Raw genomic sequence first — 27,571 nt, 5'->3', positions numbered from 1 at the left:
GGTAATGCATTTCATGGAAATGGGTGCCTGAACTGAGTACTGAATTCTTCATTCAAAACCAGGTCTCTGGCTAGACAAGCTGCTGACCATCCTTTTCCAAGAACGTGGACTGGATCTAGTTGCCTTCAAACATGGGATTATCTAAAAACCCCAAGTAGGAATAGGCCCAAACTGCAAGTGGAATGTGCCCAGATGTGGTCCTCTGAACTGACTGAGATTATGTGATAATGCTGAGAGACAAGGCGAAGCTGCAGTGAGGAGAAATGAAGGGTCTGTTGACACGTGGCAGATGTGTAATTTTAATTGGTTAAAACAAAGCTAATCCACAGGGGACATCTTTAGCACGGCCTTTGGGACTTTGCTTCTTTCCTCCTTGCCTACGCTGTAGCACTGGGCAGCCTCAGTGACTCTGGTGTGAGAACAGCTCTGGGTGGCTTGAAGCGGTCCCCAGCAGAGCAGAGCGGGTGTTGATCTGGGGGAGGAGGGCTGCTGCCTGCCTTTCAGGGGCCATCTCCCTCATGGGAAGCAGTGCTGACTGCAGTATGCTTGCAGCTCTGTAGCAGTCCTGGTGGTGACAGCTTGATATGATGGAGAGCAATGACGAACAGCCAGGAGGTGATGGGAAGAGCTCTTGTCCTGTTGTGAAAGGAAATGCTAAAAGCCAAAGAGCAGCACTGCCTGGGAAGACTCCTCTGTGAAAAGCAACTCGAAGTCCACTTCCCCTCAAACCGAAGTACTGTAATATTAAAGAATGTGCTGTACCAGCTGGAAATGCAGTTGTAGCACCACTGAGTCCAAGGGCTCCAGGACAAGGTGGAAACCTCCATTACCCTGCCTTTGCCACGGTCAGCTTTGCCATGGTCAGATCTAACAGCAGAACAACTGGGCGTTTCAAGCACAATATATTGTTCTGGGGCTGTTTGTTTTCGGCCATGTAACCAGTGCATCCAGTGATGTCTGTAAACAGCTCCATCTTGCTTCTGCTAGCACAAATCTGCTATTGGCTGCAGTGGGATTTGGACTGCAAAGTGGTTGGTATACATCAACATATTTCTGTAGGATGTTTGGTATTGCTGTTGCCCTTCAGGAAAGAAAGTGTTTCAGCTGAGAATGCTGTGGTTACAGCAGCCTGAAATCTCTGTGTTAAAGAGCACTCTTCAGAGCTGGACTGAGAGAAATGAATGACTGTGCCCTGTTTTTTAAGCAGCTAGTCCTGTCTCCTAGCCAACACAAACACATTTCATAAAACATATGTGGATTGTGAGAAGCCAGTAGAAAACTAGTTCAGGAGTTTCCATCCTTGCAACTTGTTTGTCTTCCATTCTTCCGTTATTTTCATGACTAAACAAATTGGTCTGGATGCCTTAGTTTCTACTCAATGAAACTTCAGTACTCTGCAGGAATTCAGTAAACCAGAAACATGGCTTGGTGCTTGAGAAGTTGCTTCCATTTTGAGAATGTGTTTCTAGAGAAGTAGGGCGTGAGTAGATGTGGGTAGTGAAAGAAATGGCACCAACCATTGCAGTCTTCATTTCTGAAGGCATTTCCTGAGTTATTTTAAAGGTTTTGCGTATGGTTACTGAAACCTTAACTCTGAATACGAAGTGTCTTTTTAAATGAAAGCTATTAAGCCTGGTCCTCTTCATCACTTCATTTCAGTCACTTGAAGTGCTTGCGCAGCTTTGGTGTTCTGACCTGAGTTTGCTTCCTGAGATTAACACAAATCAACTTCTTCCATGGAAAAAAAAAAAAAAAAAAAAAAAAAGCTTTACCTGCTCTTATCTTTCACAGCGTGTCATCTATTTGCTTTGGTTTGCTCGTATATATGTGTATATATTTTATATTCTATACTTCTTTATTTTCTATTTTGTGATTTTCACTGAGAGAGTTTACATTCAATTTTCTAGACTGGACTAAAGAATGAATTTCCCCTGGACAGAAATCAAATAGATTTTATCCTAAATTAGAAGTTGCATTTACATACTGGCAAAGTATGGCATATAAATTACGTCATATAGGACATTTACTCAATGGCTTCCAAAATACAAGTCATAAATATTGTAACCATTAACAATTTCCTTAAAGAAATTGACAATAAACTGAGTCCAAAAAGTCTGTATGTAAAACAGACCCCAAGGTAGCTGCTGTTTACATGCTAGCAATGTACACTGACTTCTGTGCCGCCACTACTTTGCAGTCAGTCGTTACCACAGAAACTGCAACAACACATGGCACTGGGAGAGATAAAGCTCCTTCATTAAGAAAGACAATCACTAGCATAAAAATTCTCTTCATCTTATCCCTGCTATTCAAAGGGTGTAAAACACTGGTAAGCCACAGTCTTATTGCAAATAATGTAAATTCAGCCTTTCGTAGGGGAATGTTTTAGCTATGTCTATTTGAACCTTGGACAATGCAGGTTTTACTCAAAGCTTGTCTTTGTGCTGCTGTTTGATTGGAAACAGCTCCACAATGTAGAGTTTGAATGAAGCATGGAAGAATTGGGGCAGAATTAGCAACCACCTCCAGACATTCTTTTATAAATTAAGGGAAATGTGTTTTGCATTTTCCCCAGGGGCTAAATAAATATGTGTCTTGTGCAGGTCAGTCCTGAACGGAAGGTTTGAAACTATCTGGGCTTATTTTCCATGAGAGTGCTGGTGGAGGTGAAAAGGACCTAATTTTCCTTCATCTTTTTCTGTAAAACAGAACAAGAGGTTGGCTACAGACTAAAAACCTGTTGAATCTGAGGGAAATTGTGGGTGCAGACATTGTAGTTAGGTTGTGTCTCTGGTAATACAAGGGTGGACAGGGACTCTTCTGCCATCACTTTCCCTAGAAACACCTGAGCTTAAGGAATGGAGAAGAAAAGTGGGCACGAATTATGAACCTGGTGTGTTCATGGCCCTTAAGAAAGGAAAGGAACAGACCTTCCTCCTCTCTAAACTCAGTACAGCCCCCTTTTCCATTACAGGAAACCCTGTCTTTAGGCTTTGTCTGGAAGGTTATCAAGATGGACTTTCTATGGCCTTCCCTGTGGGATCCAGTCTGTCCTTCTGGGATCTCTAAGCAGGAGTGCCATGAAGAAATAGAGGGGCAAAAGCTTTCCCATGATTTAATTAGGGGTGTTAATATGCAGGAAACACTCTCTATAGGAGCATCTCTATATTTCCATCTGTGCTTCTGGTGCTTGCTGGCTTCCTTCATCTATTTGTAGCAAATAATGGACACCACATTTGCCTCAAAGGGTCTGTCTTATTCCCGCTCACATGATATTCAGGACAGAGTTGTGACTCCAAGCATGAGCACTGCTGGTGCATGTACATGCTTGTTGTCAGATGGCACCAGCTTCGTCACTGAGGCATTAGAACTCACAGTTAAAATACAGGTAGCTTCAAGAAGTCAGTTTTCTCTTCAGCTACCACAAGGTAGTGGAAAAACAGATTCTCACTCTCAAGAGGGAGAAATGATAATTCTCACCGTAATCTCCCTGTTAAGTATCCTTTTGAGATGCTGATGCTCTTTACTTTAAGAAATGGATTTGAGGTAGCTCAACTTCTTTCTAGAAAAATGATTTAGTAGATTGCATAAGCCACACTTTAGCACGATACCAACAAATTTAGGCAGAGGTCTGCTCCTGAACTGCTCTAGACCTCTGTCTGATGGTGTTGTATAGCTTTAAATGAAGACATTGCCATCAATCAGCCTGTCACCTACCTCGCTACCCACTTGTATTAAATGATTTTACTATCAGCTAAGATGGAGCACACCACTGAGTGGCATATTATAAGTATCTAGAGAGATTAGATACTGAAATTAGATGGATAACATCCAGGCTGCTGCGCTGGATCTCCGAGCTCCCAGTATTGTGGTTGCCAATGTGTCCTGCTTCAGTCAGATAAAACCTAAAGCTGTGCTTCCTCATTCATTTACTTTAACAGAGGGTGAAAACTAGAGGTGTGTAAAGTCAGTCACCTGAGAAAGTTACAATAACTGTGTGCATTATATAAGCCATGTGGCATCTAATTCTTCTATAGAAACACTGTATCACATTTACAGTACATGGATTCATCAGATGCCTTAGCAAGCTCTAACCCCTCCTGTTTTCAGTTTCTCAACCTGTTTTGCTTTGTGGTGGTCCTTGACAAAAGATGATTAAAACCAATAATAATTGTATTGGTAAAAACTGGTCAGCAAAGAGATCTGAAAGCTGATGAGACCCAAGATGACAGCCATCCTTGGGGAAAGTATCCTCTCCCTGGGAAAAATGATGTTAATGTGTTGGAGCAGCACGGGATTTAAAGTTGGATACGTAGGCATTAACATCCCGCTTCAGTTTCTATCTTCCTATGATATGAAAACATTCTGCTGAGAAAAAGGTACAGTATATAGGCAATAAAAGAAAATATAGCTACAGGTATTGAGAAATAGCATTTAAGTGCCTGTTTCCACTGGTGTTATCCTTTTCTTACAGAGGGGCACAGATTTAAGGATAGGTAAATGGAAAATTGCTGCTTGGTGGACTCTGTCAGAGAAGGCCAAAGGCTTTACTGCAACTGCCTGTCTGTGGAGTGTGTTAGACAACTATTTTATAAATCCTTCAGAAATATTCGGACATGTGTAGGCATTAATTACTCCTAAGTCTCACCTATAGAAACAAATAAACAGGATGCTATTTCAGGGCTTATGAAGAGAATGAATACTTATTGAAAATCCCAGTAACTCTTCTAAATTTAAAAATTACTTAAGGTCCCATCTATTTTCTGCAGGAAGATGTCCTTTCTAGCCTCCAGTTAGGCTCCACTTTTGTAGAAAAGAAGGAAATGTTTCTCAGAGTTTAAATATATATGGATGTATGTATTTATATAAATTAAGGTATTTTGCTCATATTAATTACCATTGAAAACAATATCAGTCTCCCTAGTTAAATGAGCTAGCATAGCATGGCCTTATTCTTTACCGGGGCCTCTGAGTGTTCCTTCAAGAAAATACTGAATAACTTTCAGGAAAATACAGTAATAAAGGCTGTAGTACACTTCTAAAAGAATTTGGTGGGTTGTTTTTTTTTTTTTTTTTTTTTTTTTTTTTTTTTTTTTTTGGTAGGACTCCTGTGTGAATTTTTCATGGTAGAAAAGTTATTTTTGGAAATATCCATATCTATCTATTCCCGAGCAGCAGCATTTGGCAGTCTCAAATCAGAATTTAGATTTATGCTGATGGTGCCCTTAATTCCTATGTTTTCTTAAAATCATTCCCTGTAATTTGTGTTACAAAAGTTTGGGAAGATAAAATTCTCCTTTCTTTGTATTCTCTTTTACTTGGGTGGAAAGTAGAATTAGTTGCAAAATAAAAATTTCAGCCCCAACAAAATCACAGATCAGAATTTCAGCTCAGCTATACCAGCAAGTACAGGGTGGCAGGGGTCAACTCTCAAAGTACGACTACTACTCAGGAACTCCAGGAGAAGAGCTGAGCAGTGCTTTATTTAACAGAGACCTACCTCAGGAGTTTAAGGTAGTCGGAAAGTCATTGCCCAGGCTTCTGTTTAGCAAGGAGCCTCAACTTTAATGCTCTATGTATGACGGCTGATCTCAACTGATTAACTGAAGTATTGCTGTAAGCAGAAATGGGAATGTGAAGGGATAAATCCCACATGTGTGGGATTTTAAATGGGACCTTTAGACAACCCCATGCACATGGTGTTGAAGGAAAGTGAAGGAGTCCTGGTACTCCTTAGTATCCTTTGTTATGGTGTAAGACATGTCTGACTGTGATGGAAATTCAGCCAAGTGCCCCTGAAGTTCAGAGTAGAAATAAGCATTTCAGTTTTTTGGCAACAGTTTTTTACTGAGCATCTTGTAAGCCAGTATGGGCAAGTCACTAAGGGTAACATCTGCAGGGGAGGGCAAGGAAGGAGGTGGGAGGGGCAACTACTATGTTGCTGCCGAGGAGAGGAGTGAAATATTTCTGTGCTCCACTCCCCTCCTGAGGGATTCCTCTCTCATTCATGTCCTCAAGCATGACCAGATCTGTTGCCTAACATGGTGCAGCTTTTATTTTCATCGCAACAGCAAAAGATCCCCTCTCCAAAGGTGGGTCTGGCTCACCTTGCCTGGTCTCTCTCTTGGAGGCTGCATTGGCCAGGAGCTCTTGGCCCTCCCTGACTGTGGTCATGAGGGGATGAGGACAAGCCTATGTCCCTGCATGCATCTTGGTGGCACTCAGTGAGTTTAAGACATTTGTTTATTTTCTAGCGAACAAAGGTCGGTATTCAGGGAAGATGAAGATGTTGTAACAGATGCCAGTCTGCCTGGAAAATACTGAGCCTTTGCTACCATTCTCAGGGAGAAGAAATACTAGGTTTTAGAGCAGCATCCATTGGAACTAAGCACAGCACAGGTACTCCTGGATTTAGTATTATTGCTTTTGACCTGTTCAGATGTATTCACACCCGTGAGTCTGGTGAAATCTGGGGGTTTTTGTTTTTAAGCAGTGGGAGGCAGGATTCCTTTCTCATTTCTGTTAATTATTTCTTTTGAATAGCTTGCAAAAGAAGTGGGATCTTTCTGTGCCTCATTTTGCATGTTTTGTGAGAAAATTGGAAGAATACTTACATATCTCACTAGAGGTACTGAAAGGATTAAGACGTTGTAAAAAGCATTTTGAATTTCTGGAAAAAGAGATGTTATGGACAAGCAAAATATTATTCTCTTTGCATAAACACTAAATGTAGAAGTTAAACAGTGATACCTAAGATAATCTAAACCTCATCTTAAACATTTATAAATCCTCCTCTTTTGGGGCTATTCTTATAGGTCCTATTTCTGAAGATGCTCATTGCCAGCAAGTTGTAGGCAAATCACTGGAATTTAGGAATGTTCAGCCCTGATGCCAACTATTTTTATTTCTCACGATTCAGAATATTTTCTTTGAGCTCCATGGAGAAGGCCAACTTCTCCACTGGAGTAACTAACTGCAGGTAGCTCTGCTCAGCTGAGCATCTCTATGCCTGTTTGTATTAGCTAAAGGTCATGCCCATTATCCTGACGTACAAATGTCTCAGTTTGCAGTGTGAAAGCTATTGCTTTCTATTTTTCCAGTAGTAAAGATACTGCAGAAGAAACCGGCTTTAAAATCCTGCTGGTCATCTGTAAGATGGTTTAGAGTTCATTCTGTTCTGCTAATATATGGCATTTGTAGTGCATTCTGGTGAGGGGAATATTAACACGAGAAAACTGAACAATCTCATAGCTGCCAACATCAGCAGAGGCAACTGGATGCTACTGCAGGGTTTACCTGGTATTACTAGAGAATAAATTCTTTGCTTTAGGGCTTTAACTCCTGCTGACTGTCTGAAATGAAGCTGCTGTGCTGCTGAACTACCTGAAAAATCCTATCTTATGGATAATTTCAGGCTGTTGGCAGTAAAAACAATAGCAGGCAAGGAGACTATAAAGAATGGGTTAATTCAAAGACTTCCTACCTCTTTGGTATTCCTGGATAATAATCCACCTACAGTGACTCTACACTGTGGGTAGAAAATGCCTACCTCTTTTTAAACATAATTTATGCACTCCTTTGCCTTTTGAAAAGGATAGACACCAGCCGGATAGAAGACTGCTCTGCTGCATTAAGGGCTCAGAATTAACCATCAAAGTGTGTGCCTGATATGTGCAAGTCAATCTGCCAAGTCAAAAATGTTACAAACAGACATTTGATTACAGTGTATATTTTTAAAGTATGTTTTCTGGCTATGTAACTTTAGCAAATACTGTTCCTCCCTGTCTGTACTAAAAGGACAGGGATACATATGCTGTTAACCTGGCACAATATGAAATCTGCCATAAATTGATTTCCCTGGAGGATTTCTTTCTGCAAGTGCTATGAGGCAGTGTCTCCCGGATGATTCAAAGTGCCCTTGACTTGATCTGCACTAAACAGGGAGGAAGGTGCCTGATAGTTTCTTCTGTGATGCAGTGGTGGCATCTGAGGAGGCTGAAAGTGTGAAGGAGACTTAAAAGGAAGCTCATTTCTTTTTTTTTTCTTTTTTTTCTTTTTTTTCCCCTTATAAGAAAAAAGTTCTTGGGCTTGGACCTGAAGTGGTTGGTTGGTGAGAAGTTTCTGCTTTTGAAGTTAAATTCAGACCTAGAAAATTCTATGGTGGTTGCATAAGTATTGAAATTACAACATTGCTAATGCCTGAAAATCAAGCAATTGACTGGGGAACATATTTCTAATATAATTGCTTTCTGACCTTTTTTTTTGTTTTGCTTTGAGTTTTGATTAACTTCATATTAATTATAATCAGTGAACACCGGGAAGGAAAGGTGGGTTTTGTTAAAATCCCAGCAGCTTTCCCTTTCTTCCATTTGGAAAAGGAGTAATTCCTGGTACCTTCAGGAACTACTTCCCTTGGACAACCAGGATACAAGCAATTTCAGGCCATCCCTGTATGCCATAAAGAAATAAAACCAGGGTAAATATGAGTTGGAATTAATTAAAATGCAGTGCATTTTTTTGAGGAACACAATGGCCCCTGAGCAATATCAAAGGCACTTTAGCCATTTTCTGCTCGCCTATAGCAAGAATTACCAGACTGTTACAGTGGAAGGAGGCACCAGCATCTGGATGTTGTGCTGTTTGCGTATCTCTAACACGCTCTGTGGTCTGCATCCTAGTCAAAGGGCATTTTCAAAGAGACAGGTATCTACAAAGCAGATGTGCAACTCTTGTATCATCTGCCTTGTTACTTGAGTCTTCAGGGGAATAACTAGGAAGAGGTCCAAGGGTCATTCTGATGTGTCTGTCCTGATTTCTTTGCCTCTCATCCTGATCTGTAATAGTACCTCTGCCACTTCTGGCTGAATGTTTCCTCAGGAAGCCAATAGCTTATCTTCAATATCTGTCTGATGCCTTTGTGTCAGAGGTCTCATAATATAAAGATGATCCTGGAGATAAAGCCAACCCAGCTGAGAAAAAGGTGACTCTCCCAGTATGCTTTGTGACTTTCTGACAGCTCAGGGAGCTTCAGCATATGTCAGGCTTCAGCATATACAGCATCTGCTCTGGCATCTTGTACTGTAGGGTGTTGGTCTTGGAAGAGACCCGCTTTGCTAGACACAGCTCTCAGCTCATACTTAGTCTGCCTGTTCTGGGAAGGCAACGTGTTTTCTGACAACAGCCAAGATAAAAATGAAGGGTTCATTCTATTGTCACTTCAGGACTGATGTCTAAATTGCACCTTCAGTTTGGAATCTCTGTTCAGAATATCCAGACTATGGAGACAATGGGTTAATTCACTTAGACTATTTTGTGGCTTTATGAGGTTGCTGCAGACTGAAGCCAATTAAAATGTAGAGTCTGCTAGTGCTTTAATTTTGTATGTTTTGTTTTTAAAAGTCTATTTGGAGATATATGTATTTAATTCTGAAATTTTCTCATTGTTTAAGGAAAAGTTCTTCAGTAGATCTGTCAATCCACTATGCACATTCTGCTGGGTGTGTCTTGAGTTTCTTTTTGCTCTTCCAGATGAAATGTTGTCTTCTGAATTTTTAACTCTTGTTTAGAAAGGTTTTGTAGGTACCGTGTTAAATGTTCCTAAATTTTACCTCTCTGATGCATGAAAGCTCTGCTTTCTCATTTCCTGTTGATTTTATTGAGGAATGCTGAATAATCAGAATGAAGCAAAGATAAGATTACTTTCTGATACTCTATTTTGAGAATAACTTTAGTTCTTTCTGTCAAAAAGATGTCCTCACTTCACCTGCTTACAGCAAACATGATACTGGAAATTCATCCAGTATCTCAAATTTATCTCCAAATTACTGTGCAAACATTAATTAGTCTCCACAATACCCAGAAGAGGTAGCTAAATAATGTTCTATTATCCTGATTATAGATGTGAATCACTGTCAAGAAGCTGTGACTTGCCAGAGGTCACATTTGAAGTCAGATCAAGAGTTGGTGCATTCCCGTGCCTCCTACACAAGATTGTCCTGCTGCTGTCTGCTGCCTCATCTCTCCTTGTTGCTTCAGCTCCATCGCTGTATTTGCCACTGAATCTTAAACATATATCCATATTGGAGTTCTCAGTGAACAGAATACATTAACAAGCCACATCTTTTCATTAGACAGTATACTATTTGCAATTAAATATTGCCCATTTATTCTAGACTTTTTTTTTTTTTTAATTAATGTGAGCAAACAAGGGCAAGGGGGTGCTAATTGTCCCATGGATTTAACTCACGATGAGAATCACCCCCAGAATAGTACCTATGGGACTGCTGCCAAAACTTGCAAGGCATCTTTTAGCCTGACAGTGGCTGTGGCTCTGCCTGTGGCTCCCTCTCCCTTCCACAATATATTTATTAGGCCAGTTGTTGTTGTTGTTTTCTCCTGAAATCCCATTCAGTCTTGGATCACAGGTGAAATAAATCTCTGTGTGTGGTGAAGGCCATAAATCTTGTGCAGGACTCCTAAGAGGAAAATCTGGTTTGGCTAGGTCTCTGTACTAGAGTAATTAAAGAGATGAAGTTGGCCTCTTTCTTTTTAATTTTTTTTTTTTATTTTATTTTACCCCCTGCCAAGCTAATCATCAAGGCATTCAACCTTCATAGGCCACAGAAAAAACTAAGTGCATCAGAACACATCATCCACAATCCACAAATGTTCTTACAGCAAAGGCTTCTCCAGAGCTAGCGCTGGTGATAATACACGAGGCTTTTCACTGTGGAGACTAGCCCTTTTCTTTATTCTCTGGTGAGCTCACAACCCCAAAATGTACTCTTTTGACCACAAAATCTATTACTACAAATTCTCTTCTTCCTGGGGTCTTGTGAGGACTGCTTCCTTGCTTGTGGCACATGCAGAATGTACTGCATTTTGGATCTGGTGTTGGGGGATATGGTGTAGGGAAGAACTTCATAGAGTAGGGCTGATGGTTGGACTCGATGATCCCAAGGGTCTTTTCCAACCTGAATGATTCTGTGATTCTGTGATATTGCCAACTCGTTTGAATTATTCTAATTAGGTTTTCCTCACCTTGCTGGAAAAAGACTTGCTGTAAATTGCCACAGTCTGAGATTTCAAGCTCTTGACACTTGTTTCTCTGCTAGCAGGCTAGTGATTTGTCATCCTACATTCCCTTTTCAGGGTCCCAACACTATGTGTTCTTCAATGTCTAGTGACCTAGGAGGGTGACACTTCCCTCTTACCACAGTGATTTGTTCTTGTAATTATGAAGCCTCCACCCATCTCCTATTTGCTGGTGCTAGATCCTACCAGGCATTCACCTCCTCATTGCTTACATTGGAACCACGATTTTCTGTAGATCTGCTTCAAAATAGTGTCCTTCCAATATCCAATGACTGCAGTTTCTCCACTGCATAGCATTCCATGCTCTGTGACCAGGAGACTAGTTATCCAACAACAATTAAGAAGTTGTTTAAAAAACAGAATAGGTGCACAGCCTCTGGGTTGAAAAGCAACAATCAGGACAAGATGATGATCTTTCTAAAAGGAAGACTCGTTTCATGTCTAGAGAGGACTAGAGAAACATAGAGCCAGACTGAGAATCGTTTGAAGAAAAATTCATGAGCAAGCCTGTATTTTCCTGATGTGCATGGAAACCTGTTTTTATTCTCAACTGATTTAAAAACAAACAAACAAAACCCACCTCAAACACGCTAAAGGACTGCAAGCAGATGTGCATTTTTAAATAACTCAATTAAAATTACAAAAGCAATTTGGACAAAAAAACCCAGATCCCTTATTCCTTGAAAATATTCAACAGAATTTGCGATAAGACTGAAGACTTCAAACTGGCAAACCTTTTTCCTCAACCAAAGATTTTAGAAAAATTTTGTGCAGAAAATTCTTTGCTTTTTATCTTTCAGTCATCCCCTCTTAAACTTTGCTGGTTTGTTCTTTCTTTCTGACTACCTTTTTTTTTTTTTCACTTTTCTTATGAAGTAAGTGTGAGGGGAGAAAAAGAAACTAATACTGGGGGGAAAAAACTTGATGATTTTTCTCATAGAGAAAAGGGAGAAACTCTGAATAAACCTTCTTTGCAAGGAGGGGGAGAAATTGGAGAAAAATATCTTTTCTTGCCAAAATGTATCTACATTTATTTGACCAGCTCTAGATCTGAAGCTGCAGAATACATATAGTGCTGTTGATACTCCAAAACCTGTTTCCTAGCCAAAAAGTCTGTGTATTGTGAGGAGGCTCCTTAAACATCGTCTGCAAAGTTTCCAAAAACACAAACACAAAAAAATTCATGAACCTTTTCCCTCCCTCGCAACCCTCACAAGTAGCTGGATTTGAAAGACAAATAAGGCTGTGGAATAAATGTTAAAGAGGGGCTGGTGACATGCATGGTGACTTTACTTTTGGCTCCTCTCTTTCTATGTGTGTGTTTAAAAAATAAAATCTCTGCCTCAGCATATTGGGAGATTCAAAATCACAACAGATTACTTAGCGTTTTGATGAAGGTAGGTGTATTTTAAGAAAAAATGTATTCTACCCTAAGCTGCAAGCCTGTGGTGAGTTTTGTTAACAAGAAGAATTCATAATTTGGGCTAGTGAGTTGGCTTAAGAGCATTTTTTGTGGCCTGTGGGCATTTTAATAGCAGAACTGTGTGAGCACTTGCAGTGAGCACTAGCTGGAATTATACAGCTTGATACCTTCATGTCATCTTGTAATTTTTCTTGATTGGTAGTATCATATGCAGTGCAGGAAGTGAATGAGGAGATTTTTTTTTTTTTTCCAATTGCATCCAAATCTTTATTGATATGCCTCTCAAAATACAGCTTCTGGTCTCTCAGTAAACATGGTACAGGGCTTGTGAACATAGTTTCCACACATAAATTGTCTGCTGCATTTTTCTGAGTGTATTTCTGAACCCTTTGCCATCTGTGTACATTACAACTCTCGTAGGAATATCTTTAAACTAAACTGCTGCTGCTGTCTGTGGACAGTCATGTACAAGCTCACAGTAGAATTATCTTTTTTTTTGTTGTTTTGCTAAAGTTTGTCAAAGTGAGGAACAAAGGATGCCACAGAAAGGGATTTCTACTGTAAATTTTGCAGTTACTAGAATTAATGATATGGTCACAGCTACCAAAAGCCTGGTTGGCTATTGGGATGAACAATGGGATCAGATATCCTTGTGGAAAAAAAAAAAAAAAAAAAAAAGAAGAGCTGTCATTCCTAACATTCATGTCTTGGATCTCTGCTTAAATTTACAGCAATTCTCACCTGTGAACATGTACCTCTTCTAAAATAGATTTAGGACAATCAGGATAAAAAGAGATAAGATGAAATTTCTCACTGGTCCAAATTAGACCTTGCTGCTGAAGTCAAGAGCAGGAAAAGTTTATATCTGCAAGAAATGACACAAAATCAAAGAGCAGTTGTGTAAGGTGTTCTCAGCAGACATACAGCTACCTTGAAATCCTACCTGGATGAAGAGAGTACAAAAAAGCACTTCACATTGGTGCTTGTAAGAATGGTACTCGAATAATTGAAACAAAGGCCTATGGATACATATTCCCTCTGCAGTATTCCAGAACCACATTACGGATCCAGGGAAGAGAGCAGATGCCTGCTTTACCCAGTTTTAATTACTATCTGATCAAGGTTGTTTAATGTGAGTCTCTGCATAAGGGAACAAATGGCTTTAATAGCTTCATAGCAGAGTTCTCTGCCTCCTACAAGTATGAAAACAAGGATGACCTCCCCAGATTCCTACATGTGAAAGATAACTTCCCCCTATTTGCAAGAACCCAGCAGAAGTTTTGTGGATGTGTCCCCTTCCTTTGGATTTTCTTACAAGGTGACTTTCATCCTAATTGTCTTGAGTATTTTGCACTTCAATACCGAATACTTGTTTAAAATTCAAATAATCTTTTGTTTATATTTTGTCATTTTTGTAGAAGTTTTTCAAAGTATTTTCATAATTGGTTAAGACTCACAGAACCTTCATGATGTGGGGAGATACTGGTACTGTCAGCTTCCTTATCAGATGATAACCACACACACAAAGCTACCACAACAGACATTTTAAAAAGTTTTCAACATCTAGCTTTTGGGATCAACTTGAAGAGAACATCTGTAGCTGCCATTGACTTCAAAGGGAGCTATGAAAATCAGGATCTGATGCTGAAATTCCTGTTGTGACCTCCTCTTTGAGATCAGCATTTATATCAAAAAGGGATTTTTGCTACTGCAGGATGTCCAAGGCTTAGTGAGACCACTGACACAAGAGTTAGTACAGTGTTTGAAACCTGCTTGTGATTAGCTTGTTTTCAGCATGTTTTCAGGTGTAGTGGGTCTTTTGGATGCCAAACACAGCGTCTTGAAAACACCATTCCTCTTGTTGCAAGAGAGTAGTTTAAAAAAAAAATGTACAAATTAAATTACAAAATAGGCTGGAATGGTTTGCATGTACAATTTACAGAGAACATGAGGCCTAGGAACACAGCTCCAAACTTCCTGGCTTTTGCTCATATTCCTGCCACAGTTCCCAGTAAGGTTTCTCTTTCATCTACATTTGCTGTACTTCCTCCTTTCTTCCTTTCTAATAATTTAAGAGACAAGATGACAGAACAGATTAGAAAAATATCTATAAATAATACCGTACGTAAAAGAGGCATTTACCCACTGAGTCTTAAAACTCATTCCCAGATTTGGTTCTATTTTTATAAGCTTCATTTTACTTGACACTGACAATGATTCATATAAATATTAAGTATTCATTTTTAGTCCATTGCATATAAGTGAAGCTAAACTGTAGTGTTCTTTGGAGTTTTTACCCTGCAGGTCCTTACTTAGGATAGAAAGAGGGATAGGAAGATTCAGTTCCTAAGTACTCTAGAATTTGGTCCTAACGTCCTATATTTGATAGCACAGAATTAGCATTTTTTAAATTTTCAATGACATTGATATTTCAAAGGGGCTTTTTGTTGACTTTATTCCTTCTGCAGGATTTAAAAATAGGACATGTTACCCTGAATTAAAATCTAAATTTGAAGGCTGTGGAATATAACACGATTTCTTATTTATACCTCTTTGTTGAGTTGTGGTTATACAGAACAACTCTATCACTATTCTTTTTCTCTATCTTGTTTTTAATTAAATAATTTTAAAAATGTTTTATTTATTGTCCAAACATTTTGTTCTTTAGACAGCACAGCAAAGCCTTTTAAACAATGAAAGAAAATATTTTTTCAATGTTTGTCACTTCGAAATTCTAATACAATTGTGTTTATTATAGCAGGATTGGATTTGACAACAGATGGGAAAACTGCAGAACTGCCTCTGCTTCATTAGAGCCCCTGGCAAGACTCCTGTATAAGGTAAATTACAGTTTAGAGAGGGATATTTAACAATATACTCTTCACAGTTTCCAGTAAGATCTTGAACTAGTATTATGTGAATCACAAATGTAATAGCTAGAGTGTTTATTGATCAGTTCTGTGTTGGTTGTTAATACCAGAGCTAAAGCATACATGCTGTAAAAGGCCCTAATCTTGCAAAGACTTGTTCTACTGCTTTTTCAAGTTAAATTTATCCTGGCAATATTTTAATTGAGATTACTTTCCTTTAATGGTGATAATGCACTTTTATTCAAAAGTAATAAAAAGCAAGTGATCAATTTCCATTTAAATTAAAAGAACGTTTATGTTAAAATATTGATGAAAAAGCAGCCTTCAGAGATTTTTAAGAATGCTTGTGTTTATGTGGCATGACTGAAAGGTGACAGATTGATAGCTGTGGGAAACATAGGTCTCTTTTCAAAACAAATTATGTGATGTGTCCTCACAGTGACTTGGGGGCTCGCTTTTCAGCATGGTGGCACTGCTTAGACTCGGGTGAAAACCTTCTCTCTACTTCTGTGGATCATCTCTTACTTTCTTGTGTATTTTGTATTTTCCTTCTCGGCAGGGGCCGCACAGAGATCACTAATCACTGCACAATGGAGTCAACTGTGTGATGACAACATATAGTTACATCCTAATGGGAACTGGCTTCGAACTAGTGAGTGATTGAATGTGAAAAACCAGCATTGCCATACGCTGAAGTTATACTGTGTCTGACAATGTCACTACGCATATCTGTCTTCTACTATTAATCTTGCTGAATTTCAGAAGCCCAGAATTACCACACAGGAGCAGCTGCTTAGTTCCATGTTATTGGGAAATGCTGCTTGCCACGTACCCAGTGTATCAGTTTGTGGACTCCTCACGCCGTGCAAACTGGATCAACTTCACTAACTGCCTGGATTATTCAGCTGTCTGAAGCCGAGAAGTCTCTTGAGCAGAGACAGATGTAAATTTGAAATCCTGTAGTTGGAGGAAGATATTAAACCTGAAATTTCACATTCTAAGCAAAAAACTGTAATCACTGGTTTATTGCATCTGGGGAACTTTTTCACACTACCATCATCTCCTGTTTTTATTTGAGCATGTTTTTGAAAACAGCTTATATTCGGTGTGTATTCGGTCAGGTCAGTACATTTAAATGTTTGTGCCTGTTAGTGAAGAAAAATTATGAGCATTAACAAGGCTTTGACATAAGGCAGCAAACAATACTAAAGCAGTTCTGGGCACAGGTAAAACCATACTGTGGGCACTGGGAAATTTTAATATGCATTTAAAAAAATTATATCTGCAGGGTTAGTGTTTTGGAAATTGTAACTTTTGAACTCACATGGCTACATCCTTTCATGAGTCTGGTCTCAGAAGTGAAGATGTAGGAACTGACTACTTGATTTTTGTGATGCAGGAGTGAGGAAGAGTCAGTGGGTGCCCAGCCCTGCTCTCTTTGTACTGGCTGGCACAGCTCATACGCAGACCGCACTTTTTGAGGAATCACAGCTTTGGGTGATCTTCTGCTCCAGTCCAGGTTGGTTTGGGAAACTACATGTGAGCATAGTGTGAATTTCTCCCAGAGATGTTCACTGTTAACTTGCTGGCTTTTTGGTAATAGCATTTAGAGGTGTCACAGAGATTATAACCCTATGGTGCTAGTTACTGCAATAAACTCATAGTAAGGGAGAGAAGAAAAAAATGTAAATCAAATAACCTGAGAAAAGTTGTTTTCCTATTCTGAAAATGACATACCAAGACTAAATGTCTTGTACGATTCCACACACAGTAAAATTCACAGAAAATGAGAAGAGCTGAAGCATACCCAAATGACGTGGCTTAATGAGCTAATACAATGCAGCGTTTGTGTGCTTGTGCCATTGCAAACGTTCATTTGCTGAGCTATACGAATATAGCCTGCTTTCCTACCACTGGCATGCTGAAGATGCTAGCTGAAACCCCTGAGAGGAATCTTCAAAGCTAACGTGCAAGCAAGTAGGGCGCACATATAATGACTTTACTCAGATTGGCTAACAAATGCTCGCTTGATAAGCCGCACTGATTCAGTTGCTTGTAATCATCTGTCCAAATCTCAGGTTTTGGGGTGTTTCTTTAGGTGGTTTTTTTTTTGGGGGGGGGTTTGGTTTTTTGCTTTCTAGTAAATTCACACCATGTAGGTCTGTGTATATTTCTGTGGACATGTGTGGACTGTTCTGAATGAACATTAAAGACTGCCTAATACGAACAAAGGCTTGCCCTGCTGTCCTAGTCAAGATATCCTTTGAGGACTGTCAAAGTGCAGTTTCAGGGGTTGCTGTAGCTGACAGTAGTACATATGTGAAAATAAATTTGTGGTTTGGAGTTGAAGATGCTATAGAATTGCTATTGAACTTCAAACTTTTCATTTGCATTTAGTCCGTGTCATTGACACTTACAAAGTAGACTGAGCTTCTTTTCTTAGCGGAGCAGTTCTCCAAAAGCTGTTTTCTTTAGAACAGTGAATGCATTTTTGCACTATTGATTTCCTGCTGCTTAGACATAACTAACATTTCAAGTAATCTATACAGTTTTGAAATTTACATTAGGTCTTTTAATAAAATCACTAGCACCTTTGGGACTTCTTGGTAGGATAAACACTGAACTCCTATCAGCTGAACACTAAATTTCAATATTGCTTAAGCAAAATTCAGAGCTAAGCTGATCTGCTACCACCCCAAAAAAAGAAAACCAAACACCACCTCCACCCCCCAGCAATTGACTCAGTCTGGTATTGGTTGAGCTATCATAGCACGGTTAGGTTGTTCTTGGTTTGTCCTTACAAGTGCTTTACTGAAAAAGCCTGAGTTAAAATCAGTTCTGCATTATGCAGGACACATTCCCAAGAAGTGCTAAGACGTACTGTCACTAGATTTCTTGCAAAACTCCACACTAGAAGCAATGGGGAGATCCATGCTAAAAAAAGAAACAGGAATAGCACAATGTGGCTGATATCATCTCTTGTTTTTAGAGTAGAGATCAGAGGCTGCTGTGAAGGCAAGCCCTTTTGCATTGAGTGTTGTGGCAATTACACAGTTGTCCTCGTCCTGAAAAAATTTGCCAGAAATAGGTCTGCATGGGTCTCTGGCTGGATCCCACAAAAATCAGTGGTAGCTGTGGCAGTGGCCCTACGAAATGGGGGGGGATTTTACTGATGGTCTCTTAACTCCTTGCCTGTGTCCTTTGCTGCTCTAAGACATGGCATCTCTTTGCTGGATGTTGTAGGTGCTCAGCATTTTTAGGGGTTTCTTCCCGTTACTGTATTTTTTTAAGTCTGTTATCAAATTAGAAGCATTCTGATTGAAGGTTTTCATTTAATTAATAACTAGATAAATCACAAAACTGGCCTCCACCATCTATACCTGCCAATTGATCGAGCATAATGAAGGCTGCAAGAATCCAAACTGAAAAATACAACAGGAAATTGGAATTTTTGCAATCAATTTTCAAAGTGAAATCTGCAGCAGAATTTCTGATGCATGTCAAATAATAAGGAACCCAAACTGTCCCATCTTTCTGTATGTGAATAGGGAAATGCAAGTAATGTTTTAAATGTGTTTTTTGGAGGGCAAAGGTGGACTGGAATAGGGATTCTGCTGCAGTTTAAACAAGGAGCTGTTATCCTGTTGGTATATTTCTGTGCACATTTTAAATTTTTTTGTGAATGCTGAGTAGATGATCCAGGAAATTCAGGAAAGAAGATGGATTTGGTTTGGTTGTGAAAACCAAAATGCCTGTTTTTAACTTGTATTTGTCTCTGGGAAATTACAAGACTCGGTAGGAATAGGTTTTGCCTTTGTTATTTAAAACCAAATAATCTATCTTCTTCTTAAAAGGAACGTTCTTTCCCGGGTTTTCAAAAGCCAGTAGGATATTTTAAAACATTTTATACAGTCACAACACCACAATGGTCCTGACTGAACATTTTCTCAAAGTAAATCGAGCAGTGCTGAGATATACTGCTGCTCCTGAAGTATCAACATAATTACGTAAGTGTGTGCCAGCAGCGTGTGCCTGTGTTGGTAGCTCATGTGCAGCACACACATCGCTGGCTGTCCGCAGTGCACTGAAATTGGAGATTTATGGCATTTACAAAGGGCCATTACAATGCAATTTTAACTTACTGTCATTAAAGGGTCTTACATCATAAGCAATCACTGCAAAAAGCCTTGGACTGAGATTTATTCATAATTTTCATAGCATGATTTATTAGAGCCCTCATTATATCTTATAAATCATATCTGAAAGAAATAAAAATCAGTTAGGGCCTGGCCCTTTCACCTTTACCCATGTTGGGTAGTACCTTGTTCTCAGCCCTAAGGAAGCGGGGATATTCCTGGAGTAAGCTATCACTACAAGTGTAGGAGGGAAGACAGCAAAATCTCAGTCCTTACTGAGCACAGGAGAGAGATGTAGAAATTATTCTAGAAATGACAGCATTCGGTTTATATTCCAGAGGGAGGGGGTGGTTCTCCATAGATTCATAGATTTCTCTGATTTCATCAGATCCTAACACTCCTGTGTACCATTTGGAGTGAATCACATATTTATGTAATGCAATATTCAGTAGAGAAAGCCAAGTCAGCCTTCTAATACTGTTCTTTACTCAGATCAAATTCGGCATACAGTAACTGAGAAGCTAATTGTAATACAATTGCAAAGATCTCAAAATGGCTGTTCTATTAGTCTTATCCCCCAAGAATGCACTGAAATTTCATAAAATCAAGCCTATACAAAATGGAAACTCACTTTTGCCATCTATATTTGCATGAGAAAGAATTACGCACTCGATTATCAATTAAGGCCCAATTTTTCAGTCTGAATACTCCTGCTTGCCCTTTTTATTATGAAATACAGTGCTTGGATGTGATTTGGTTGACCATTAATTGAAGGCATGTGGTTTCAATGGGCATGCATTCCATAGTCTTTTGTAGTAAAAAAGGCCAGTATGATCAGGAAGATCAGTATTAGAGTTCTGTGTTTTGATGCAATGTGCTAAAAATGCTCATGTCTTTAAATTATTATGAAAATACATATTTGAATACGTATGTTCCTAATAAATTACTAAAATCTATTGCGCTTCAGTGCTTTGGAATGGAAATATGCAATGTATCTATTAAAAAAGCAGCACACTGCAATTAATTTCTTATCTTGAACCAAGCTGCAGGAAAATTCATTTCTATCCTTGAAGTTGGTGGTAATTTTGGCACTGAATTTCAATAACAGTAAGGCTGGGCCCTCTGTTGCTGATTTGCTAACATCTCTCCTTATGTTAAAAGAAAGGCAATATGTATAGACTTTACTAAAGTACTACCATAAATATACTCAGATCAGTCATGTATTTTTACAAATAAGAAAGATGAATACCATTGAATACTAGACTGCACAGCAGAAGGAAAAACAAGATGGAAAAATAGTTTTTCTAGGTATAGTCTAATACATCACATTTTTGTGAGCAGTTCTAAAATAGAAATATTACAATTGATCCACAGATCTTTTTATCCTTTGCTCATGATATACCAACAGAGAATATTAGTATTTTGTTGACTTTTTTCCTAACCGTAACCAAAATAGCAAATGTCAGGAGAAGGGCAAGGAAAATAATTGAAGGTACAAAGGGATGGATTAAAGAGAGAAGGGACCAAATATCATACTGAAACCAGTCACTAAATTCATATCGATTTCAGTGGCACCACGGTTACATTTTCAGAAGTATTTTGGGACAGTTTAATTTTGAAGTCCTTCCTCATATGGAAATCCCACTCAGCATCGTAGGAGGTGGCAGTGATAGGAAGGCATATACATGTGTATGCATATGATGGTATGATCCATACAATCACAGCCTTGGCTAAATCAAGTAAATTTTGTAACCTAGAAACATTAAAATTAAGTAAGATTACAAAAAAATTAAAATTGCAACAGATGCTGTTCTTTTTTAAGGTTTTAGAATAATAGGAATAAAATTGGAAATAGGCAAATGGATTTAAAAAAGAAAAAAACCCTTCCTTGAATTAAAACTGCTAAGTCTGTACTAGCTAGCCATAGATTTGTCAGGTGGATAACATCATCCCTCTCATCTCCCTGTGAGATTGTGACTTCAAAGAGATTGTAAGATATTCTGGGCAGACATCATATCTTCCTATGTGTCTCTGAACAACTCAAACCAATGAAGTCATGATTCTGCATGGCTGCTATGATTTTTTTTTTTTTGGTGGTGGTGGTTTTAAAATTTATTACTCTTGAAGTCAGAGGGACAATTCCCATGACTTATTTGTGAGTGTGCCTGCTCCCATCTTGGCTAATTCAATAGGGACTGACTGTGGGACTTGGTGTGAGCGCTGAACACTTTCTATAGCTGTCATTGCAAAGGCTTCTTTGGACAGGACACAGAAGACTGACTGACTTACATGCTTACTAATGGGTTATATAAGGATTTGCAGTAACATGCGCCTTGATGGGGGAAAATAGGAATAAAATGGGATTTTAGGAACTATATTAATAATGAATGATAGAATGGTAGTTAATAGATGTCTATCTGTAATTCCATTATACTACATGGGCAGGGGAAATTTCATTTAATGTGGAAAGATTCTCATTTTTCCAGAGCTGTAATGCAGCATGCAGTTAAAATTAGGCTGTCTCGTTAATTGTCAAAGTATAGGGTGAGAATTACTGCAGCCAGCTTCAGTGCAGGATGAGCTAGAGCTCTGCAGGGGAGACCTTGCAGAAAGGCCCAAGGTGGGTGAGCTGCTCCATCAGGGCCCCTTTGCTGAAATCCCTCCCTGGGGAGAGGGGTGCCTGTGGGCAGGGGAAGGCATGTGGGGTGGCTCTGCTCCTTTCTCTCCCTACTTCAGGCTCGGTGGGAGCCCCCTGAGTGCTGTCCGTGGAGCACTCACTCCTCTGCGAAGTGTGTCCCGAGCTAGATGGCTGCAGAATAAACACTGCTTGTGGAGGGTGATGAGTACCTATTCCCACTCCCTAATACTTTCCTGAGCTGGGCCAGGGTAAAGGATGAGCAGAAATCAGCCCAGCCTCTAACCCTTGAGACAGTATGGTTATTCAGGAACTAGGATCCCATAAGCTTCCTCGTACCTATGGGATGTAATTTATATAGAGAAAAATCAGTTTAAAAGAACACAGCAAGGTTGAAATGCTCTGCAATGTACAAAAGAAAGCTGGAAGAAATCCCTGGGGAATACCTTTCTTCTCATCTCTTCCTCACTATCCTTTTTCCTGTCTCCTTCTCAGTGTTGGAAACTTGTCCTTCAGAAATCACCCACTGAGGAAAGCAGATCCTTCTGCAGGATGCGAAGGGAGAACATGAGGAAAGGGTAAGTGAGAGTTTTGCCATAAGCCTTTCCTCTTCCAGATCAGAACTGTATAGCATATGCCAGGATAGCAAGTCAAGCTGTTGAGGACTTTCCATAGGACCCCAACCAGCTTTTATTTAAAAACAGTAAAAATGTTTATTTGGAAGGACTACAAAAGCTTTCCTGAGAGTTCATTAATGAAGCTTAACCACTCCATTTAAACATGAGCACTAGCAGAGAATCTCAGCTGAAAGCTCCTGGTTCCCAAGCACTGACTAACCTAATAACGACTGTGAATTAACACAAACACAACCTTGTCCTGCTGGGGAGGGGAGAAGGAAGGGGGCAAAGGTGTTTGATACCTGCAGGCCAAACTCCCCAGGAAGACAGTGGGAGCTTTGATAGTGTAAGAACAGTATGACCAGACATAAATATAAAGGAGAGAGGATGCTAAGAAAATATTTTTCATGCATTTGTGTACTGGGGGCCTGTGAACTCTAATGAGTGAGAAGGCAGGAATTCCTACAACGGAGATCTCAGATATGCTGCTTTAGTGCATCTGTGTAGCTTTCTGTGTGTCTCTGAGTATATTTGCCCCTTTGCGCCTACTTACGAAAAACTAATTTACAAAGTTGCCTGAACATGCCAAAGACAAATCTACTCAGCTTTAAAGAAATGTCTCGCCAATCTGGGTGCACAATGTCCACTGACATGCAGTGATATTTAGATCAGATGCTTTTGAAAATACACCCGGATGCCTGTCCCAGTATCTCTGTAAATCTAATCTTTTCCATCACCTTATCTGTTCCTCTGTTCAGACCTCCAGGTACCAGACTTTGCCTCTGTTATCCGAATGTGGATTCTTTAAATTATGGAGAAGTGTGACACCCGTTTGTCTTAAGGTAGGTGTCCTAGGCAATCTGTGATTTGAAAGGATCTACCCTTATTACAGATTTAGAAGATGATGAAATTTTTTTGAAGTATTCAATCCATTTAGAAACAACTACCTTATTTACAAAATTAGTGTTTAGAAAACAAGAATTTAATTAAATTCAGCCACTGTTGTTTTAACAAGAAACTGTTGACTATGTTACACCTAAAGACAAAAGATTAGTGCCTGGGACCTTATGCTTTATCAAAGTAAATTTAGAAACAGGCAAAATTTGCAGAGTTAGCTGATTTTGCCTGACATACACAAATGTTCTTCCAGTCTCCCCTGGCTGTTTACAATGAGAACAGATGTAATTTAGTATGAGTTAGGTGCTGGTGAAGCAAAACGGTCAAATTTACTTGTGTTTGTAAGCAGTGTCCGTCAAAATGCTCCAACAATGGCTAGATTTGAGTAAACGCTGAGCTTTCCATAGACAGGTCTTAAACATTCACTAAATTAGTGTACCAGATATAGTCCAAAGAAATGGTGCTTTATTCGGACATGCAGGTTTTCATTTAATATTCATATACTATATTCCTTTTACTTGCCCAAGTGTAACAGTATAATGGTTATGTAAACTGATGCTTGTATTAAGATGTTATTTTGACATACATTCTGGTGCCATATGTAAACACTAAACATGTATATACTTATCCATTAGTACAAGTCTCGGATCCAATGAGGATGACAAAATTCTTGTGATGTACTTTTTTGGCAAAATGGCAACGTGAATTGAAATTTTTGCATGACTGAAATAGAGTTTGTAATCAAAAGTAGCGTACGCAATTAGAATTGAGGTAACAGTGGATTTGTTGCCTGAATCTACTAATGATTGATTTGATATACCATTCACTTGTTAATGGTGCTATCAATTATTTTACTGTAAATTAGCTATTGTGAGTTTTAAGTTGTTTTTGCAATGTCTGTGTTAGGTTACAAGAGCATAAATCAAACTCCCATCTCTTTTTACATCCGTATCTATAACCTATGGCTTTTATTAGAAAATGTTAAGTGTCTTATAATGTCTTCTTAATGGACAGTGTGTGCATGTGTTGATGATGAAAGCCATCTTCCTTCATGCAAAATATTAATGTATACTGCCTACGTCTCCATAGATACAAGTTAAAGAATCATATTTAACCCATGAAATATTCAGTATACAATTCAACTTTGCCCAGAATTCATATTTCTCTAGTTTAACAATCCTTTAAGGAAAGAACAAGTTAGAAGTAAATGAGGGGTTGAATTCTACGAGGTATGCACATATAATTGTGAATAAACGGTATAGCATCCAGTCAAAAAAAACCCCAAACAACAAATCCAAATAACTTTACAAAACACCTATTCCTAAATGAAAATACCTGTAGAGAATTAGAAAATGGAATTTATATCCTCCTAGAATTCCAGCTTGTAGAGCACAAAGACTCTTAATATTGGTTATAGAATTTTGTCCTGTGACCTAAAATATCATAAAGCTTCCAGGCAAAAGGGAGTTTTAGCCTCTTGTTTGTATCCTTTTCATTGGGATAGCATTACCCGTTTGTCTTTTGGACCATTCCACAAAATCTTGGACAAGCACACTGCTTTGACTTGAAATGTGTTTTACCAACAGATTCCTGTGCACCAGAGACCTGCTATTCAAATCAATGCCTGCTAACATTGGGCTTGATTAAAGGAAGCTAACTAAGCCTTTTGAAGGATACCCTCCAGCCTTTCCTCTCCATTTCCATGTTCCCTTGGCAGAAATCAGGGATGTGAAAGCTGCAATTCAACAACATCACCCTTCCATCTCATGGTAAATATTTTATTATTCCTTTACCCTCCATGAAATTTAAAGGAATTCATTTAAAATATTAATTTCTTTGTTCAGGGAGGAAATCTCTAACGGGTTTGCAAACAAGAATCTTTAGAAATGCACCAAGATATAACTCCAGGCTCTGCTCCAGCTTTCCCCATTCATTCAGCCTGCGACCTGGCAGCTCCCTGCTGGAGATCTCTGCTCAGGCCGAAAGTCTCCAGCAGCTGCTCTTCCACCACCCATTCATACACAACCAGCTCCCCTGTCCCTGCATTTCCACTTCTCTTTCCTCCACTCGTCCATTTGCTCCCTAATCTGATCTCACTTCTTTGATCCTTCTCAGGAACACTGATCATCCTCCCACACCAAAGCACCACTCATCCCTGCTGAGGGCTGGCAGCAATTATGGTGTAGCAAAGGTACATTTAAGAGAGTAAAACCTATCCAAACCAGTTTCTACGCAAAGGCATTATCCTTCATCTATTTCCCTGCTTATCACTCTGGATATCTTGGGGGTTAATCCTGTTGCTGCTCCTGAAGTGTTTACGTTTGACTTCAGAGGCCGAATTAATGTACCTATCCTTGTATGTAATGACATGAAAGGTACCTACTTAGAGGAGCTGGGTGACTGTTTAAGACCATCTTTATCCACAGCTACGCTGTGAACTGCACCACTGTGCATTCCCTTTCCAAAACAACCGCAGGCACCAGGAGGGGAGGAGTTGTCCTTCAGTAGCCAGGCAAGAAACCTGTCAAACACAGCATCCCTTCTATATGAATGAACCCTCTCCTCTGATTAATACTTTGCATTTCCCACAAGGGAAAAGACAGAGTGAGGAAGTAAGTGAGGAACTGAATCACCCAGTCTCAGAGAAGCATGATCATAAATATTTAACATGGTATGTATGAGAAAAGAGAAAGGAAGAGACTCCCTTTCCAGTCTAGGCTGAGAAACTCTCCAAATCCCCTGGTCTCCCAGGGGCTGCCTGCTCCTGTGATCCTTTCTCCATCTCGTAAAGGGGAGAGAGCCCTTAGCTCATAAGAGGGCTGGACCAGGCCTCTCTTTACTGGCGGATGACTGACTGAAAATCTGTACATGGAGGGGAATTACCTGGTATAATGGAGATCTCCCTGGCCCATGAACGGGACCTGCCCCAGGCTGTGGGTTTTTAGGAGCCTGTTAGAAAACAGGGTCTCTGGAAGCCCACATATGAGTACCCGAGCTCATGCCTTGGTGTCCACTCGTGCCCCGCGCGTGGGGCCTTGCTTGAGAGCGTGCGTTATGTCCCCATAGCCCGTGCGTGATTTTTGTACAGCTACACACACGGATGGCTGCTCTGCTCTGACACTGGAGATAACCCTGATGATGCTGGGAGGAAGCGGGACGGAAGGGAGGTTCGAGGTTTTGATGAGGGTGCTGATTGCATAGCTTACCCTTGCATATCTGGAGGAGTAGGGATCCTCAAAGAGTGCCCAGATGCGGGGCTGCCACCGTCTCCAGAAGCCCCCAGACCTGCCATCTGGGGAGTCACTAAGTGCTAGGCGTTTTGTCATCTCCAGCTCCTCTTCACCATCACCAGAGTCTCCGGTGCCATCTATGTCTCCGTCCTCGGCACTGCTATCCAGGGGCGCCCCACCAAAGCTGTCCAGAGCCTCTTCGGCGTCGCGGTGCTGCCGGTAGGTCATCCAACAGCAGGGCTCCACATCGGTCTCATCGATGCCCCAGAAGGCCAGCTCCTCCTCATAGAGGGGCCCGCACACGTCCGCGGGGCAGTGCAGCTTGCCCGTGCGGTAGTAATTCAGGATGTGGGCAAAGACGCCCGGGTGCCGGTCAAAGAAAAACTCATCCGTGCGGGGGTCATAGTCGAAGTGGCTGTGGGCATCGGGTTCGGCGATCCAGGCCAGGCGGGTGCCGGGCAGGGTGCGGAGGGTGCTGCGGTAAGTCTGGTGCCTAGTCCCTCCCACGTTGATCACAATGCGGTCGCTCTCGTCGCCCTGGCCCATCTCGTCTCTTATTAGGCATGTCGCAGACTCATCCAGGCAAGCACGGCAGGCAGCGAGCCGCTACGGGGACGGCTGCTCGGCGGCAGTCGGTGCCTAACCCCGGCCCCGAGCCAGGCCCGCGGC

General features: G+C 40.2%; 2 protein-coding genes across 4 annotated transcripts in view; one reads left to right on the top strand and one right to left on the bottom strand.

The window, feature by feature from the left end:
- Nucleotides 1–27,565, bottom strand: part of KCNC1 (potassium voltage-gated channel subfamily C member 1) — a 109,760-nt gene extending 82,195 nt beyond the window's left edge. For all 3 annotated transcript variants that reach the window (XM_026850636.1, XM_026850637.1, XM_026850638.1), the window contains exon 1: nt 26,879–27,565. In XM_026850636.1, coding sequence (XP_026706437.1) covers nt 26,879–27,448 — 570 coding nt within the window. In that variant the 5' untranslated portion in view covers nt 27,449–27,565. The remainder of the gene's footprint in view (nt 1–26,878) is intronic.
- Nucleotides 27,466–27,571, top strand: part of LOC113480967 — a 20,147-nt gene continuing 20,041 nt past the window's right edge. The window contains exon 1 of the mRNA XM_026850169.1: nt 27,466–27,484. Coding sequence (XP_026705970.1) covers nt 27,466–27,484 — 19 coding nt within the window. The remainder of the gene's footprint in view (nt 27,485–27,571) is intronic.

The sequence above is a fragment of the Athene cunicularia genome, assembly GCF_003259725.1.
Source record: "Athene cunicularia isolate RWA chromosome 5 unlocalized genomic scaffold, athCun1 chr5_part2, whole genome shotgun sequence".
Lineage (NCBI taxonomy): Eukaryota > Metazoa > Chordata > Aves > Strigiformes > Strigidae > Athene > Athene cunicularia.
The sequence above is the reverse complement of the archived record's forward strand: the minus strand, read 5'-3'. Positions and strand labels throughout refer to the sequence as shown.